Source organism: Physella acuta, unplaced genomic scaffold, assembly GCF_028476545.2.
Source record: "Physella acuta isolate Inbredline_101_S28 unplaced genomic scaffold, ASM2847654v3 ptg000254l, whole genome shotgun sequence".
Lineage (NCBI taxonomy): Eukaryota > Metazoa > Mollusca > Gastropoda > Physidae > Physella > Physella acuta.
In genome coordinates, this window is record NW_026731773.1 from 652186 (window position 1) to 672853 (window position 20668).

General features: G+C 37.1%; 1 protein-coding gene across 1 annotated transcript; it reads right to left on the reverse strand.

The window, feature by feature from the left end:
- Positions 1-580: 580 nt before the first annotated feature.
- LOC131938637 (F-box/LRR-repeat protein 21) lies at positions 581-11311 on the reverse strand. Its single transcript, XM_059296743.1, has 8 exons — positions 11229-11311; positions 9642-9882; positions 7979-8215; positions 7708-7860; positions 6986-7188; positions 3007-3132; positions 1568-1641; positions 581-974 (listed from the first exon to the last, which is right to left on the reverse strand). The coding sequence occupies exons 1-8, from the start codon at positions 11229-11231 to the stop codon at positions 656-658; spliced, it is 1356 nt and encodes a 451-aa protein (XP_059152726.1). The 5' UTR covers positions 11232-11311; the 3' UTR covers positions 581-655.
- Positions 11312-20668: the final 9357 nt, after the last annotated feature.

Here is a 20668-nt window from a genome sequence, read left to right on the forward strand (position 1 = left end):
TTTTTATTTTGTGATTAACGTTAAAACGAAATGTATTAAAATTATTTTTTTAATAAAAAAGACAGGATATTCAGAACATAATGAAAAGTTGAAGAATGTGTTCTTTAGTCAACCACAGGTCATGTCAAATTTTGACAAGTTGTAAAATGTGATGGAAATGTGATCGTTTTTTGTTTAGCATTGAGTGTTTCCTTAGCAAACACAAGATAAATAATGTGTTGTACAACACATTACGTCATTTAGAGAAAGTACGTTGTACTTATACAAGCAGTTATTAAACTAAGCCGTTAGACTTAGATCGCCAGGTACCGATTGGATTTAATGCGAACATTTTCCTCGGGGTGGAAAAAAAGGGGAAGGGGGTGGCAAGTGGAATACCATACCCCGGAGAGATGCTAGAAACACTGATTATACGTTATAACAAATAATTTCTTAAGAAAGTAAATTCGTTTTATTGTATTTATTTCAGTTTTTTTTTTCGACCAGGCCGCATTAGAATTGCCATTACTTTTCTGAGTGTTATAGCATCGACAATAATTAACGTTTAATGAATCGAACAAAAAACACAAATTGTCTTATAAAACCATTTAATTGTTTCACATTTACGATGTCAATTCATTATCTCATGGGATGTCTAGCCGATCATATCCAGGCATCAAAAGAACGATTGGAACCACACTACCAGCATTTCAACCAATGTCCAACCTTTCCAGGCCCATATTTTAACCTGCTCACAGCACCATCCACCCATCGACAGGCCTGTGGGACATGCGTCTTGTCCACTCACGTCCGATTCCAACAAAAGATTGTCGTCTGCCTTTAAACTCACGTCCTTATGGTTTAACGTGGCAACACAGGCATGTGTGCTGGAGTGGTGACCGGCAAGACCAAGTTTGATGACATCCTCGATGCTGTCTTCCTGGCCACTTGTCAGGTTTGAAGCCTCTACTGACAAGGTTTCTAAACTGTGACACCTATGACAAATACATTAATCAAAACGTTTTCCTTCAAAGATGGGCGCTGCCTTCAGAAAGACAGGTTACAACATACTAGGTTAATGTGGAATGCTTTGGGAAAGAGGAATTTCGGAGAGCAAAAAAGTCATGAAGGCAATAGTTCGAAAAGAGATGGGGAGGCTGGATTTTTAAGTCTTATGCTTTATAAAATGCATTTATTTGACGAAGCGTACCTAGGCATATGATTTTTGGGGAGCCGGAGTGGGAAACAAGAAAAATTAAGAGTTTAGAAGGTGGTTTGATAAGGTATAATCTGATTCGGTCAGGTTTTTGGGCGTGTCTCCAGAATAACTTCCTTAAATAATAAATTAGTTTTGGATCATCTGTTGTTCGTAAAGTAACAAAACAGAAACTAAATAAGTATTGTAGTGTTGGGGGCTATTATGAACTGAGCAATCATACGCTCATCTATATGGTACATGCTACTAATTTTTTTTATAGAAAATGGGTTTAAAATGTATTTTTAAATATACGCAAGTGCTGTAAGAATATGTAGCAGCGTGGTAACACTACATAGCTAGAATGATAGCAATACCGTAGGATCAAATTACCTTATGATCAGGTCCAGGAGGGAATTTTTATCGGGAAAATCCCAAAAAATGACGTGGAGCTGCCGCAATGAGTTCTATGAAAAAAAAAAAAGATAACAAACTTCTCACTCGTTGAATAAATAGTTTTTTGTTTCATGGGGGTGGGAGGGAAGAGCCGTCCCGAAGAGAGTCTACCCCCCCCCCCCCCCGAACGAAATGAAATTCATATAGAAAATATATACTTTTAGCAGAAGAAAGTCTCCCCCCCCCCGTAAATTTTAAAGGCCCCCCTAAGAAATAAGTCTGGAAGAAATACTGTTCTACATCCAATATCAACACACACACGCATGCACGCACGCACACACACACGCATGCACACACAAACACACACACACACACACGCACTAATCAACAGCAAACATCCAAGAAAATATTCGAACAATCATTTTTTACTTTCTCGTATATACAAAGTATAGAAAAAGTATTGTAATCGTACAAAATAAAAATCGAGATTTTTACAAATCTCGACGTTTTACACCTCACTGATATGGAAAAACATAATTTTGCAATCTTATCCGTATGTCTGTGTGTCTATCTGTCTGTGTGTGTGTGTGTCTGTCCGTGTTTAAACACGATTACTTGAGTACCGTTACAGCTAGGTTGATGAAATTTCATATATAAGTATTTTATCAAAATCGTAGATCCGTATCAACTTTTGAGCGATTTCCGATAACTGAAAGTGGTACTTTTCCTACTTTGAATTTTTCAAAAGCGTATAACTTGAGTAATATTTCAGATAGATAAATGAAATTTCACATGTAAGTAAAAGATCTAATTCTCTACCTTCTGTTAAATTTTGAGTAATTTCCGTGGACCGGAAGTAGTAATTGACGCTACTTCCGATTTCTCAAAAAACTAATGTAAATTTTTAAAGTACTAATAATATTGCGCACTATTATGCACTTTTTTATTTGCCGCTCACTTTTGTCTACGAGATTTTATTCTATTTTAAAAACTTTAAGTATTTAAAATGGATTAAAAATCATGTCTATAGCCCGAGTTCCCATATCCTGTTATTTTATATAAGAATATTCGTGAAAGTTTTGGGGAGATCACTCCCGGTTTATTATATATGGAAACAAACAGGTTAATATTAATCAAGCCAGCTAATTAACCCAATCTTTAATCAAGCCTGCTAATTAAGCCCAATCCTACAACCTCCGCTGCCAGGTACTAGGGGAGATTGGCAGAAACAAGTCCGGGTGAAATGTTTGGTTGTACACCAGAAGTCCAAAATTGTATTAACTATCTACCGAAGTGGAAGGAAATCGGTTAATTTATGGTGCATCACAAATCAAGTAGCATAATAATAGGGCTGGCTTTCACATATTGATACACTAACATCTGGGAAAATAGAACTACAGTGTGAGAGCTCGCCGAACCAACCAAGAACAACATACCTGAAAGTTGTCTGCGATGTGTGCCAGGCCAAGTTGAAAACTTGAACTGCTACAGTTCCAATATAATTTATGTAATGGCATACAAGGGATTAGAAACGCATTCACTGGAAATCTGAACTCCCGACCCTAAGAGAAACACAGCAATGTTTTTAGAATTATCAACGAAAACAGTAACTGGATAGATATATTAATGTGTACTGTTATAAGGCTAGTATAGGAGCGACGGATTTGTAAATTAGTTTAAAAATCACTAGAAAATAATTTGTCTGATTATATATTAACTAGCTGCATACCCGTCCTCCGCCACGGTAAATATTTTTTTTTAAATGTACCAACTTGGGAACGGAACAAAACTAAACACAACACAAAAACAAACACAACACAAACACACCACAAACACACCACAAACACAACACAAACACAACACAAACATAACACAAACATAACACAAACACAACACAACACAACACAAACCAAACCAAACCAAATACAACACAAACACAAATACAAACACAACATAGCACAAACACATTGCAAATACAACACAAACAACACCAACACAACACACACACACAAAAACACAACCACAACATTAGAATCGCCACCGAACAACACGCTTTCATAGGTGTGCGCGCCCAGAATTTATTTGTAAATTACCTCCCATGTCAAAATTATAAACTGTTGAATTAATTAGGTTTTTTTTCGACCCTACTGTTATGAAAATGTATCCACTTTTTCAAGGAATCTAAACAAAAATTATATTTGAAATTGATCCGTTTAATATGTTTTAGCAATGTGCGTGTATTTAATATTTTCTTTACGTTATGCTAGAGAGTAAAAACTGTGGCAAATTTACAATAAATTTAAGTCGTTATATAAAAAAACTCTACTCTATTACTTATAATAAGACAAGGCGATGCAATGTAAAAGCACTGAATGGCTCGATGTTTAACTAATTTGTGATTGCCTGTTATGTGGAATGCTTAGGGCCTAAGCTTAAACAGTTTGAGTAATATTATGTCATGCAAACATTAATGGAGTATTTGCAAACTTATAACTCTCATGGTTCTTAGAATTGCAAAATATTTTTTAATAGAATGAATCAAATATTATATTCAATTTACTTAAGCAATTGATTTTTACATTTTAAGTACAATTCATAACTTTATTTATAACGAAATTTCTATGGAAATGTAAGCTATACTTTGTAATTTTTTGTTTTTCTTTAACATAATATAACCGCATTTAAAAGGTACTACTTTAAAAAGTTACCTCCACTGTACATAGGCAAAATGACGTAGTCTTTGTTTACCTTTTTCACAAATAATTGTTTATGTAAGAAAATACGGCATCTGAACAAATCTAACGACCCTAATGGTTTTTTCCTACGGGAATAGAGTTATTTTTGTTACTCTCCAGTGTCTGTCTACGATCTCACAAGGACGTAGAATTGCCCCTCTCGGGAGCCCCCGATTTTACTACCATAGAGGCATCACATACGGCCCTGGCTTTTAAAAAATAACATAAGCGCCAGAGTGCTAAAAGTATAACCCATAGCGCCACATAGCATCATGTTAACAATGATGCAGATTGCGTGATTTGCTAAAAGTGCACAAATCAACAAAAATTATTTAAAAAAAACGGATTTGATGTGGTATAAACATAGTGTGACTGCTGCAATTTGCTAGCGTTACTAATAGTGTATTATTGGAAGCTTGATCACAATTTCTGATTGGAACGTCTAAAAATTAATGCTAATGGCATCAAAGTTACGAATCTGTTTGGATTTTTTTACGAACAAAAAGAAACAAACAAGTTAATAACCTAACCAGCGGTCCATGTGAGCCTTTGGGGGAGGAAACTGAAAGTTTTGTTCGCAGTCTAATTGCACCCTACCAGGGCACCGGCGGACACGCCTGATTCAATTAATTGAGCAACTATAACGGCCCATGTTATACATTGTCTACCACTTTGTTTATAACAAACGTAGTCGCCATCATCCTTCCAGGGGCCGCCACTGCAAAAATAAACCCCCCTCCCCCATAAACCTTCTTGGGAGTATTCATCAACTGCCTAAAGTTTTATGGCACTCGGATAAACGGTGTCGAACCGCATCCGACTTTCATTTTTCTTAGTTTATCGAATATAGAGAAGAATTGCATCCTCCCGGGGCGCCGCCCTTGAAAAGTTAAAAACGATTTTTTACAGAAACCTAACCTGGAGTGTTCTTATCAACTCCCCAAAGTTTGATGGTGATCGGATGAACGGTGTCCAACCGTAGTCGACTTTTATTTTTATCTACTGTATATAGAGAAAATCCGCACTCTGCCAGCGCGCCATTACTGAGAATTTGATTTTTTTAGCAGAAGCATCCCCAGGAGTATTCTCAAAATTTTCCCAAAGTTTCTCGGCGATCAGATGAACGGTGTCAAACCGCAATCGACTTTTATTTCTTATATACCATATATAGAGAAATAAACAAATCGAGCCATGCCGTGTCGCCACCCCTGCAAATTTGACATTTTTTCCCCACACAAACCTCCCAAGGAGTAGTCTCAACGAATTCCCAAAGTTTGAGTACGATCGGATAAACGGTGTCAAACCGCAATCGACTTTTATTTATATACACCTAACTAGCCGTCAAGGCCAGGCCCTGCATTAGCCTCCCTGAAAAACCTACCTGTAATGGAGCATGACTTGTGTGTTTAGTAATCAGCATATACCCGGCGTTGTTTGGATTTAGGAAAAATATTACTGTTCGAATTAACCCTAACCACAACCAACTAAAACCAAACACAAAAACGCAAATATAACACAAACGAGAACGCAAACACAAACACAAACAAAAACACAAACCAAACCACAAACGCAAACACAAAGAAAACACAAACACTAAAAAGAACAAACACAAACAAATACAAACGAAAAAGACAAACCCAACCAAAAACTCAAACCCAATCCCAAACACAAATAAAACATAAACGCAAACAAAAACAAAAACGCAAACGCAAACACAAATACAAACACAACTGAAACCTACACGTAAACACGTACTGCTCATAATCCAGCCCGGGGCGCCAAATACCACCAAGCTGGGGCATCGGCGGAACCACCTGAATTAAGTTAGTAAACGACTATAGTATCCAAACTTATTCTTAGTCTTATGCATTCAATTAAAAGAACGTAGGCGCCATAGCGCACACGGGAAGGCCAGAGGCGAAAAATAGCACCCTGTCGGGGCGCCGGTGGACGTCTGGATTTGATTTAATTAAAGACTATAGTAACTTTTCTTACCCGTAGTCTATCGCACTGTTTAGAACGAAATTATGCACCATAGCGCTAACAGGGTAACCCAGGGCGCCAAAACACAACCCTGCCGGAGCGCCGGCGGACGCGCCTGATTAAATTTAGTGAACGACTATAATTCCACAAGCTTTTCCTCAAATGGAAAGATGAAAGTAAAAATAGAGGATATTTAGAAGCTGGCTTCTAAACTGTTATTGATTTAAAAAAATATTTGCGGTGCAAAGCAATGTCATTTGTTGGAAACTTTGAAGCTATAAAACATAAACATAGCTCTTAAAAGAAATTGTTTCTTCAATCTTTCCTTTAAAATCGAGAATGTAGTAAAACTTTAAACTGCTATATTTTCTGTTAAAACGTCTGCTTAAAAAAAGGTACGTACTATGGTGAGGTAAAAAATACACAGCGATCATCATGTTTTGTGCGACAGACAAAAATGGATTTCCCTTCGAGCTTAAAAAAAAAAAAAACAGACAAAAACGAAATCCCCGTCGTGCGAAAAATTAGATACAGATAATAACCAGCGGGAATTCCCGTTACAAAATTAAGATGTCTTTTTTTACGTCAATTGTCTTTGATTAGGTGTGATGTCTGCGTGCTGATGTCGGTGTTGTTGTAAGAACTCTTTGCTCTCTCAGCTATCAGCCTAACGGGGCCAGCTGCTTGGTGAGCTCACCTTTAATGGGTTTATAAAAACTTCAACATTGAGGCTTGGACATGCAGACTTCATATACTGCCAGGCTGTACTGGTAGTTGGAGGATGGTTTATTACGAAAAAATCCTCTGTGATGATAGAGATCAACCTCAGGCTGTGGCTGGCTGTCTTAGCTAGCAGGTACAGCAGGTCGTCTGACATGTAGAGGTGGCTCAGCTTCAAGTCTGAAAGTTGGGACTGTGTTCAGTTCTGGTAGTAACATTTAGATGTGTTGCGGTTTTGTGTGTTGTGGTAGGATATGTTGTGATTTTGTGTTTTGTGGTTCGGTGTATTGTAGTTTGGAGTGCTGTGAATTGGTGTGTTGTTGTTCAGTGTGTTGTGGTTCGGTGTGTGTTGTCTCAGTATATAATTTTTGCTGTGGTTTAAAGGTACTTTCAATACTTCAGGTTTGTATGAAAAAAGAGCTGCTTTTTCTTCAATTCCAGCCAAACGACGAAGTTCACAAAATATGAATGTTACTTCTCTTGTCCAACACTAACATTTCGAAAGTTTGATTATTTCCATGTTTATTATGGATGTTATATATGGAAAATAAGTATATGATTTAGTTAGGTTAAAACAAATAAACATAATTGCTAAGGTTGGTGCATGTTGAGTCGACCCCAAAAAGTGTAAAACTCTACAGGCAAACAAATAACAAAAAATAAAAACAGCTTGATAAAACTTAAAGAAACAAAACATACCCGCTAAGTTGCTAAAACGGGACATGAAGTGATGAAAATTTGTATCATTGATTGCACCCCCTGACTCCTTTTGGTTAATGAGCCAGTCAATGTCCAGGGTGTGGATCGTCTGTCGGCACTGATGGCTGGCTGCAGCTTCTAGCAACCGGAAACCTGATTTGTTGTTGCAATAAGCATTTACTATTTGGTGACTGTGGTATTGCTGACATGCGAATATAATATTTTAATGTTTGTTTGTTTTTGAACAAGTGTTTACATCAGCTTTACCGACCTTGATCTTTATTTAATTTAGCGTGGCTGAGATCCAGTACTTGAAGATTTCGCTGGTTTTCTATCAGAATGGCCAGTTGTTCGACTAACTCCCACTTGAGGTAAACGGAGAATAATTTCCACATCTCCATGCCAGTCAGGCTGAGAGTTACCAGTTGCTGGTTGTTAGTGGTCAGTAGAGCTTCGATAAAATGGCACAAGAATCTTAAGCTATAGCTGATATCTCCAGCTGTCTGCGCTGTAATAGAATTGGTATTTGGTTTCAGTCATTTTTGTTCTTAAATTCTCAATGCTAAACATTGACTCTTAGCAATTTATATATGTGTGCTGGTATGGAATGGTACCCAGGGTTCTCACGGTCATTATACGTTCAGACATAAACTATGGAGGCTAGTGTAAATTGCAGGTGTAGGGTTGACGATACACGTGACCAGATTAAATAGGCCTAGATGGAGACAGTCAACTAAGTACGTGTTAGAATTAAATTATATCAGACGATGGCATCAGTGTGGGGTAGGTGTAGCAGTAACGTATCGTGTTGGCCTGGGTGACCGTAATGGTGACGGACGGAGAAAGCAGGGGGGGGGGGAAGGTTATGTGTAGGGTCTGATATTTTAATCAGGTACCCCAGAACTGTGGGCGACATGTAAATTAGGTTAGGCTTGAGTGGAAAGTGTTGCTGCATAATTACCCTGACACCTGGACAATCGTCTGTTATTTAAGAAGGCGAAACTAGAGACAGGAAAGCAGACACACATAGCTGGGGCTAGAGGATAATCAAGCCCTTGTAAGGCTGGCCGCAAAGGCGGGCTGATGTTGTTAGCCAAGCTGTGGTAGTGGACAAATGTCCTGATGTTATGTTGTCTTGTGCCTGTCATGTGAGGTGCTGTCCAGTATCTGTCTTCGTAATGTCGACTTGTACCTGCCGGCTAGATGCTGTCCAGTACCTATCGTGATGTCGACCTGTCCTGTCCCGTGAGATGCTGTCGCTGTACCTGTCGTCGTGATGTCGACCTGTTCTGTGAGATGCTGTCCAGTTGCTGTCTTGAGGGTGGAGATGCTGTCCCCTAACTGTCGTAGAGATGTTGCCGCTATAACAGACGGTAAGACGGTGTCCAGTACCTAACGTGATGTCAAGCTGAGACTGTCATCGAGAAGCTGTTCTGTTGCCAGTCCATGTCATGTTGCTGTATGTCTGGCTGGGTGGTTTTTGAGTTATGGTACTGAAAGTATGAAGAGTGATGATAGTAAATTGTTATACATTCTGATATTGTAACCATGTAAACTATTGTATCGTCTGGTATAGGTAAATAAATGTATTGAACTGTGGGTTAACAAGTTTCATTTTTAGTTTAGTTCTGGTGTTGTTTAGATATTTTAATTTGTTTTGCTCAGCTCTGGTAAACCCCTTTGTAACAACGAGGGTGCACGGATTTGAGAGAATAAAAACCATCACCATCTCTCTATCGGTTAAGACAGATCCCTTACCCTCCCCCCCCCCCCCCCTCTAACATTTATGGTGTCAGAAGTGGTATCTCATATCTCTGTCTCCACTCGCCCCTTATATATATATATATATATATATATATATATATATATATATATATATATATATATATATATATATATATATATATAGTAAATAAAATAAAAAATTTAGTGACCTGCACAATCGGCTCTAATGTGCAGAAAAACTTTCCCCATCCTTCTGATGAAAATGAGCAAACATTCATCGTATTTGGTGTTTAACTTGAAGTGTACCGTGCGCCACAAGACTGGACTAGAGAGTGTCAGTAGCCAAGATTTACACGTGAGAGCAGCGTGGTACCTGTCTGGGTTGTCCAGGTGTTGGAAGACTTGAACCAAGACCAGGTAAGGTAGACGGCTCCAGTCAGCCTCTGTAAACTGGATGGTGTCAGGGGTTAGTAGAATCTTAAGGTACAGGAAAAGGTCAAAAGTTTAATGAAAGAATATTATAGTGCTTTAAGATTCAACCTCTTAACTTGTTTAGAGCTGTCCTTAAGACTGTCCCGGCTTGGCAGAGTGGCAGCGATCAGAACTGTCAACCCTAGAACTCAAGTTCAGTTACTGGGCTATGACATGTGATATGTCTACCATCTATAATAGGTGTCTAATCCAAGAGCTCGATGTCTTATGGTGATACTCACAGAGATGAGACACCATTTAGGGTGAGGGGGGTGACACCAAGACAAAGAAATTGCAAAATATTTGAAAACAAAAGGCTTTTTTTAGTTCAGTTAATGAATATTTTGAGTTTAAAAGTCTTATAAGTACATATCGATAATCTCGGCAATACATACGCAAATACACACATTATATATATATATATATATATATATATATATATATATATATATATATATATATACCTTGGTCCATTTGGTGTGTGTATGGGGGAGGGGTCACAACATAAAATGAGAACCGTGTGACATCCGACCTAGTGACGCCACTGCTAACAGTGAGCATTTCATAATACAACACACACATATACAGATACTCACACAAACACACACAGGCACACGCACACGTGCACCAAAACACACACAAAAATACACAAACACACGCGCACAGACACATAATTACACACGCACACACACACACAATATTTCTAACAGAAATATGACAAATATACAGAAATCAGAGATACTTCATTTGATCCACCATACATGTTAAAATCTGTTAAATAAAATCTGGGCTATCAAGGTTGTCTGCATTCAATATTGTGTGGTCGTTGTCAGGTTTGATACGTTTGTTTAGATGAAAGTACCCTTCTCTAGACACGTCACTGCCCATGATGTGTCAGCTAGAGAACGACCACGAATGAAAAGCTACAACCAGACTCACGACGTTCTAATGTGGTCCCAGGATTCTTGGTGGTTGCAGGGTTACTCTGATTTACTTGAAAACATTGGTTTAATATTATCACATTGACAACATCTGAGTTTTTAGAAAAGTTAACAAACGCGGGTCAATCAAGTGTTTGTCAAAGTCTCAGGTATATGACACTGCGTCAGGTAGATATATCGTATCTGTTAGTTTATTAGTCATCTGTCAGTATGCTATGTATCTACCAGTACCTCAGGAATAAGACAGTAGTAGGCGGTCTAAAAGAAATAGATCTATATATTTACATATAAGAATATTACATAGATCTGTATACGTATAATATATATGAATGTATATTTTGAAACATATACATTCGCATAAGTTAAAAATATAATCTAACAAACCATGTTTAAAATCCTAAAGGCTGGTTTATAGCTTTAAGTGTGGGGATTCTCTTTAAAGTCGCCATCTTGGATCTGCGCAGGATACAATTAAATACTAAACATAATTTGATGACGTTTTACGAAAAGTGACAAGTGCTAACTTCCGTATAAATATATTAATTAAAAATAATAATTTCATTATCTAGATCTATTTCGTCTAATTCCTAATAATTACCTTCCCGTATACAGAGTATAGAAGAAGTATGGTAATTGTGCTGAGTAATGAAATTAATATTTTATCCGTTTTAACCGGTAAACGGAAATAATGCTTAACTTACTTCCAGATGCTCAAAAGCCAAAATGATAGTGTTCCGCTCAGTGGCGTAGTGAGGTCGGGTGTCACCCGGTGCTGCTATATATATATATATATATATATATATATATATATATATATATATATATATATATATATATATATATATATATATATATATATATATATATATATAAAGCAAAGTGGTCAGGCGCCCGATAGGGCACTTCCCGGCGCCACAGGCGCGTCAAATTTGGCACGATGGTGCCTTGGGGCGATAGAACGCGAGGGCCGGTGACGGTTTGCCGAAAAGTTCACGGAGGGGGGGGTCAAAACTGACCTCGACTGACCGGCGCCTTATATGGGCTATATTACGAAAAAAAATTTCCTCAGACGAACCCCCTTGAAATTTTGTGAGGTGGTATAAAAACACCTTGGGGTGTCACAAAAAACTCGCCATGTTCGGGAAAATTCGTTAAATGGGTCAAAACTGACCAGTCGTATTTCCCTATATAATCTTTGTATTTTATCGGAAAAACAGAGCGTGATTTCAAAACGGATTTTAGGGCACTTACAGTCTTTACATCTGGCTAACGTTTTGCATGCTCTTAGGTAAATGGCTTGACCTTTAGGGAAAACTGTCGATTTCACTCAAAGCCCTCGACTAGTATGCCTAGTATATATATATATATATATATATATATATATATATATATATATATATATATATATATATATATATATATATATCTTGATTATATCATCGATTGTCAAGTTGCCATTATGCTTGACATGTTTAACCTTCTTTCTGTCTCTGGGAGGTTCTTTTAATGCACGAATGATTAGTGCTGCAGCACTAGGAACAACCTCTACTTTAGCTTGTCTGTTCTGTACTACAAACCTTACTGTTATTTTGAGACCTTTCCAATCAGGGGTTCTCTTCTGAATGTCATCACCAACTTTCTTTGGAGACAAGCCCAAAGGTCCAATCTTAGGAGCAAGTGAAGAAGTGGCTGGTACTTCACCTCCAACACCTCTGCAGTAAACTATGGAGGTTGCTCCTGGATCAAATTTAGGAGGCATTCTGAGACACTAAAACGACGGTTATGATGTTGGATGAGTCCTGATAGACACGACCAAATTACTGGAGTGCTTAGGGCCTAAGTTTAAACAGTTTGAGTATTTTCATATCCATGCATCGGTGTATTGGGGTTTTTCACGAGAATAAAGTTTTTTGTTACCCTCCAGGGTCGGTCTACGATCTCACAACATATCAAGGTAGGGGTTGTTCGGCAAATGTGTTTTTCGAAATATAGCTTATATAAGGCGCCGGTCAGCCGAGGTAAGATTTGACGCCCTGTTCGTGGACTTTGTGGCCAACCGCCACAGACCCCAGTGTTCTATTGCCCCAAGACAGGAGCCTGCCAAATTTGAAGCGCCGTCGGGCACCCGACCACTTTGTTATGTATATATATATATATATATATATATATATATATATATATATATATATATATATATATATATATATATATATATATATAAGTATGTATGTATATAGCCTACGCATATGAATATGTATTCACATTTTTTTAAATGTATTCAACTTTTTACCCCCCCCCCCCCCCTATACATGGATTAACACACCAGTTATTACGATTCTCAACCACACCGTTTACCTCAGGCATATTTTATAACGTTGAGTTAATGTAACTTCTCCCCCCCCCCACTCACCCCACCACCCCACCCCCAAGGCGATTGCTTTAAACTCTGCTTAGATATAATACTAACGATTTTTATCTATAGACGGTTATAAATACAGCTCGATGTAGCATTTTTTTTTTACTTTCTCGTATATACGAAATATAGAGAAAGTCTTGAAATCGTGCAAAAAAAAATTCGAGATTTTTACAAATCTCGACGTTTTACACCTCACTGATACGGAAAAACATAATTTTGCAATCTTGTCCGTATGTTTGTGTGTCTGTGTGTCTGTCTGTCTGTCCGTGTGTAAACACGATAACTTGAGTACCGTTACAGCTAGGTTGATGAAATTTCATATATAAGTATTTTATCAAAATTGTAGATCCGTATCAACTGTTGAGCGATTTCCGATAACCGGAAGTGGTACTTTTCCTACTTTGAATTTTTCAAAAGCCTATAACTTGAGTACTATTTCAGATAGATAAATGAAATTTCACATGTAAGTAAAAGATCTAATTCTCTACCTTCTGTTAAACTTTGAGTAATTTCCGTTGACCGGAAGTAGTAATTTACTTCCGATTTCTCAAAAAACTAATGTAAATTTTTAAAGTACTAATAATATTGCGCACTATTATGCACTTTTTTTTAATTTGGCGTTCACTTAGTGTGCAATTCTTTTGTCTACGAGATTTTATTCTATTTTTAAAACTTTGACTTAAAAGATGATTTATCACTCTAAAAAATAACTTAATTAAGTGGAATTATTATTTTTCTGTATTTATTTTGCTATTATTTGCCTTGGTGTCTGGATTTTCTTCATTGACTTTGTCAAAGAACAGACTACAAGACAGCAGTTGTTTGTATTTGGCGTTTTTACTTCTAGATGTATTGCAGTCCCCAGCTTTCAAGCCTAATCTACCAAAGGTTTTGAACTGGGGATTTTTTGTTCTAAGCTACCGATATAAGTAGGCTACCTTTTTAGGTAGACGAAATTTACTACATAAGATCATATTTTATTTGATTTCTTTTTATTAGGCCTACATATTAGATTTTCTATTATATTAACCCATATTGTCTCAAGGTCTCAAATTTTTATAATTTTTTGATATGGTTTAGCTTTTGGGCACTGAATGAAGGAATGACTATGGATTTTTTTTTAAAATCAATACTTTTTTAAATATCGATTTTTTAAAAAACGTCCCATAAATGGGACGCTAGCTACGAACGGCCCCATGTACATTTATTGAAAAATAAAATCATTTATCACGAAATATGGCTATTCACGCGAAAATTAAGCTGTATACTGATTTTGTATTGTTAGACCAATGATTACATTGTTTAGGACAGCTAAAAATACTGATAATGATCAATTGGGTTAGCCATACCATGGTCTAAAATGCAAAATTATGTTCAAAAGTCTAGTTTTCTTTCAATCTAACATCCATCAAAGTGAATAACACTTGGAAATACGTAAAGCTGTGACTGGAACATCTAATTAGACACACATGCTCACTAATGTTGTTATTATTCATCAAAACTTTAATATAATTAAATATAAATAATTTATTTTTTGGAGTGCGTACTTGAAATTTGCAAGGGGGGGGGGCTTAAATTTCAGGGGAAGGGTGGACATTGGTAAAAGTATGTTTTGTATATAAATTCCATTTTGTTCTGGGGGCAGAGCCCCCCCCCCCCCCCCTCCTCCGAAATGATGCGTGAAAGAAACTCTGCCCTCAGTGAATTTGCAAAAGATGATCCGGTCCAGTCCCAGATGTCATCCAGCCATCTTCTCTTTTATTACCCTCGCTATTCCCCCCCCCCCCCCCCCCCTCATAGGCGTACATTAGGAAATCAGACATCTTATTTCTAGGGCACGGATCCGTCTCTGGGGGCTTGTATTGAGTGTTCAAGGCTCTCATCCATGTATGCACCTCACTATGCGAACGGCTCCCAATCTAACACCAGAAATCTCCTTAAAAAGTTAACAAAGTAAAACTAGTATTCGTAACTTTTGGAGGGGAATATTATTTTGGGGCATGACAACTGTACACAGCTAATTCACATTTCTGCTATATGTAGCTTAAGCTCTCTTATATGAAGAGAGTTAACCAACCCCCATGACTGAATCATTTCACCTAAATCCTGGCCATTGTTATTATTCTGGTTTGTTATAATTTTAATATCACGCGCTAGTAAATTTACAGCAATACTAAATTAGTTTATATTCAATGGTATTAAATACTTCAGTAAGTGTAATTCTGAAAACTTAAAATAAAATGTAAGTTTTTCAATATTTGCAATTTTTTTAATACAATGATGTATAAGAAAATATAGCTCAAGGTCATAATTAAATATCTATAAATTCTACTGAACACCCCAAAGTCAACAGTTAACAAAGTCAACAATTGTTTCACCATAAATAACCATTTAACATAAACATTTGCATCTGTGTTTCTCGCTAGTGTCCAATAAATGTGACGTGTGTGTAACAATCTGCATAAATATAGGTCAAGGTCATAATTAAATATCTATAAATACTACTTAACACCCCAAAGTCAGCAGTTAACAAAGTCAACAATTGTTTCACCATAAATAACCATTTAACATAAACATTTGCATCTTTGTTTCTCGCTAGTGTCCAATAAATGTGACGTTTGTGTAACAATCTACATGGGGCTATTCGTTGCTACCGTCCCACTTATGGGACGCTTGTTGTACACTTGATATAACGAAGTAGTAAAAAAATTGTTATTCTTAAATTTTTATCAGATAGAAATGTGGTACTGCTACAAGTTTCAAATGTATTTTGCACTTAAAGTGTTAATATTTTAGAAGATATGCATTTTCCTGTGCGCATGTTTTCTTTTTTCCGCCATTTTGACACGTCCTGCAAATCCGGCACTATAACATTTTTCTAAATTATTTTTTTTCACAAAACACACACAAATTCAATAGTCTAGGCATTTTCGAATACAGTGAAACATAATTTGTGTTTTAACTAGTTTTCAATAAATTTTAGCAATTTTTTTACAAGCGTCCCATAAGTGGGACGCTAGCAGAATATGGGTTAAAACTAATAATAAATCGCAAATTTAAAAAATGCAAAAAAAAGTAAAAAAATTAAATTTAGCTAGCCTTACTAAAATTAAAATCCTGGCCATTCACTCAAGGAGAATATATTCCCTTTCATAGGGAGCTCAATGATGTGTTGACTGATCCACGAGATCAGGGGTCTCCAAACTACGGCCCGCGGGCCGGATGCGGCCCGCGAGGTCATTTTATCCGGCCCGCGACGATCTTATTGTCCACTGAATAAATGTTTGTTGGAGATGGCCGAGGAGCTTTGCCCAGAAAATTCAAAACCATTTGAAAATGTATCTTTGTGTGCAAATACCAATGCCCGCCGTGTTGCAGACATTGGTGAAAACATAGTGACTCTAATAATGAAAAATGCAAGCAAGCTTCGCCATTTTTCAATTGCAATGGATGAGTCACTGGACAGTTGCAGAGGCGTAGCGACCCTTCCCGGCGCCCGGGGACATACTTTCAATTTGGCGCCCCCTTGGGAGCAAATTTTCGATTTGCACCCCCCTCGAACTTTTCAATTGCACCCCCCCCCTCAAACTTTCGATTTGCACCCCCCCCCCCCTCGAACTTTTCATTTGCACCCCCCCCTCTCAAACTTTCAATTTGGCGCCCCCCCTAAGGTCGGCGCCCGGGGACATATGCAGAGTTCCTTCCAGGCATCTCTTCGGGGGGGGGGGGGGGTCTAAGCCCCCCCGAAAAATTTTTACCGCCCCCCCCCCCCCGAACGAAATGAAATTTATATAATTTATATATAAAATATCTACTTTTAACAGTGTCCGCCCCCCCCCCCCGAAGAAAGTTTACCGCCCCCCGAAGATTTCAAGTGCCCCCCCGCGGAGAAAAAAGTCTGGAAGAAACACTGGACATATGTCCCCCCCCCCCCTCGCTACGCTACTGGACGGTTGTTCCACCTCAACTTCTTGTGTTCATTAGAGGTGTGGATGAAGACATGAACATAACACAAGAGCTGGCTTCCCTACATAGAATGTATAACAGTTACCGAAGAGGATATCTAACGATAGTTACCATAGATAGTTCAGAGACAAACATAAAATTGCAAGATTTACCATATTTCACATCAGTAAGATTGCTAATTTTAAGAGAAAGTTCTGAGCAGAGTATTTAAGTTAAGAAAAAAAATAGGTGACTTCCTGAAAGTAAAGGCAAGCCACAGCCGTTGTTGTCTGATGAAGAGTGGGTATAGAAGTTGGCCTCTGCTGCAGACATAACTAGTCATTTAAATTTTCTGAACCTAAAACGGCAAGAGAGGGAAATCTAGTTTCTGATCTATACACCCACCTAAAGGCCGTTAGATACAACCGTGTCATGTTTTTGGAACAAGTACAGGCTAACAACTTGACATACTTTCAGCAGTGCAAGGTCTTTACGGCTGAACCAACCACTGAGTTCCCCACGTCATTAACATACGAGATCATTAAAGACCCCCAGCTGCAGTTTCAGTAGAGGTTGTCTGACTTGGATTCATAGGCAGAAGTGAGACTGTTTCAAAGCCCATTTGAAGCAAATTGACCAGTTGCAAAGATGAACTGCAGCAGGAGGTCATTGAAGTGCAAGAAAATGACTTCCTTAGAGACACGTTCAAAGAAGGGCGAATGGGTTTTCATAAGTTTGTGCACTAAGAAGACTTTCCTAATATTAAAACTTTTGCATCAAAGCACCTTTCAAATTTTGGAACAACATACCTGTGTGAACAAACATTTTCAAGAATGAAATACGTGAAGAACAATTTGAGAGCAAACGTGGACCTCGGGTGGGGTGGGGACATTTGAAATTCGTTTATATTTCTATATAAATTATATTTCGTGGGGGGGGGGATGGGGGCGGTAGACATTCTTCGAGGGAGGGGGGGGGGGGCTGAAAAGACGCCTTAAAGAAACTCTGGCCCCCGAACTGATATTTGATAGTTAATGCGGCCCTCGGGCTGAAAAGTTTGGAGACCCCTGCACGAGATGATGGGAAATGACATTTGAATAGATTAGTTGGTCGTTTTGTTTAGTTCTCCGAGTTTTTCCATTGACGAGAGATTGGTGTTTGTTTTTTTGTGATTAACGATAAAATGAAATGTATTTAAATACAGGCATTTATTTTCAGTTTTTTTTGTTGTGATTAACGATAAAATGAAATATATTTAAATACAGGCAGTTATTTTCTGGGTTTTTTGTGATTAAGAATAAAATGAAATGTTTTTAAATGCAGGCATTTATTTTCTGTTTTTTTTCTTTATGATTAACGTTAAAACGTAATGTATTTAAATTATTGTTTAAAAAACAAAGACAGGATATTCAGAATATGTGAAAAGTTGAAGAATTTATTCTTTAGTAAATCTCAGTTGACAAGTTGTAAAATGTAACATACGAAATGTGATCGTGTTTTGTTAAGCGTTGAGTATGTCATTAGAAACACAAGATAAACAATGTACTTAACAACACATTACGTCCTATAGCGAAAGTAGGTTGTACTTATACAAGCAGTCATTTTGAACTCATGAGAACCTTATTATTACAATAATGAAGTACTGGAGATCGCGTTATCAACCACCTGATGTCCAAAAGCAATTTTACGTATGGTGCTAGACAGAAACACTGCTTATACCTTATAACAAATAATTTCTTAAGAAAGTAAATTCGTTTTATTTGCTTATTTTCAGTAAATAAAAAAGCTTCCATTTCTTTTGGGTTTTTTTTCCTCGACAAGTCCGCGTTAGAATTTTCATTGCTTTTCTGAGTGTTATAACATCGTCAATAATTAACGTTTAATGAATCAAACGTTAAACACACATTGTCTTATAAAACCATTTAATTTTTTCTGCATTTACGATGTCAAATAATTTTCTCATGGGATGTATAGCCGATCATATTCAGGCATCAAAAGAACGATTGGAACCACACTACCAGCATTTCAACCAATGTCCAACCTTTCCCGGCCCATATTTTAACCTGCTCACAGCACCATCCCACCATCGACAGGCTGGTGTGACATGCGTTTTGTCCACTCACGTCCGCGCCGTTAAACGTGACGCTACACGAGGGATTGGCTGAGTGCCGAGCTAGAGCGTAACCAATCAGCTTTTTTTGTCGCACTCCTCCACTTCAGAATTACAAACTTTACACAAAGCCAATGTTTTTAGGTTCTGACAGCTGTAGGGAATAAATTGAATTTTTGTTCATAATTAACCTTAGGGAATAATCCTCGTAACATTCATAAGAAAAATTGTAAAGCTTTACATCGACCATTCAATACATCGATTTAAACAGTGTTATATTGCTGTATACCACCATAACTATGTATTAATATGACATTAATGACTGTCTAGTTTTGTGACAGGTACATAGGCTACAACTCACTGAATACCCCTCTCTTATCTCTACACCAGAGCCACTAACTCACCTATTGTATAGTTTAGCGACACCATCCATATTAAGATCAAAATTGTAATCGAGATGGAGATGGTGGAGTAAATTCTGTGAAAGCAAACACAAAATTGTGTACATTCACAAACTCTATGCAAAACACAAAATTATGTACATTCACATACCCTATGAAAAAAAACAGAATGTGTACATTCACAAATTCTGTAAAATCCAAACAAGAAAGTGTGTACATTCAAAAAATAGTAACTTGTATCATGTTCACGAAATGTTATGCAATATGGTCATTCTATAAGCGTTATATAAAACGCGTGTTTTTTCCGGTAGGTTCAAAGTATTTACATTTTTTTTCTTTACTTTGGCTTTTGTTTAGAATATCAAGAACTCTAATATGGTAGTGTCAAAGGTCAATATTAGAAAAATGTTTTTATTTTAAAATTGCATCCATTGAAAACGAAACTTTTAATAAACGAGCAATATATAATGCTCTATAAAAAATGTATACAAAAAATATCCAAACTTGCCTTAATCTTAACATTTCAAATTTTAGGTAAGAGCTGCAACAAAGGGTTGGAGAAGTTAACTTTTAGGTTTAGATTATGACTCTATTGCTTAACGTGAAGAAAATATTAAATACGAGAGCATTACTAATACGTATTAAACGGATCAATGTGAAGTAAACTTATCGCTTAGATTCCTAGAAATATGGATACATTTTAATAACAGTAGGGTAAAAAAATTACATTGACAAGCCATTTTATTTACCAAAAGCCAAAAATATGATAATAATGTACTTAACAACACATTTGTTTTACACATCAAACACAAGATAAATAATGTGCTTAAAAACAAATCTGTTTTAAACATCAAACAAAAGATCAATAGTATGTTTGACAATGCATTTGGTTGATATTAGTTCTCACACTTTAATTTGGACAGTAACAAACTCAGAACAAAAACCTTAGTAA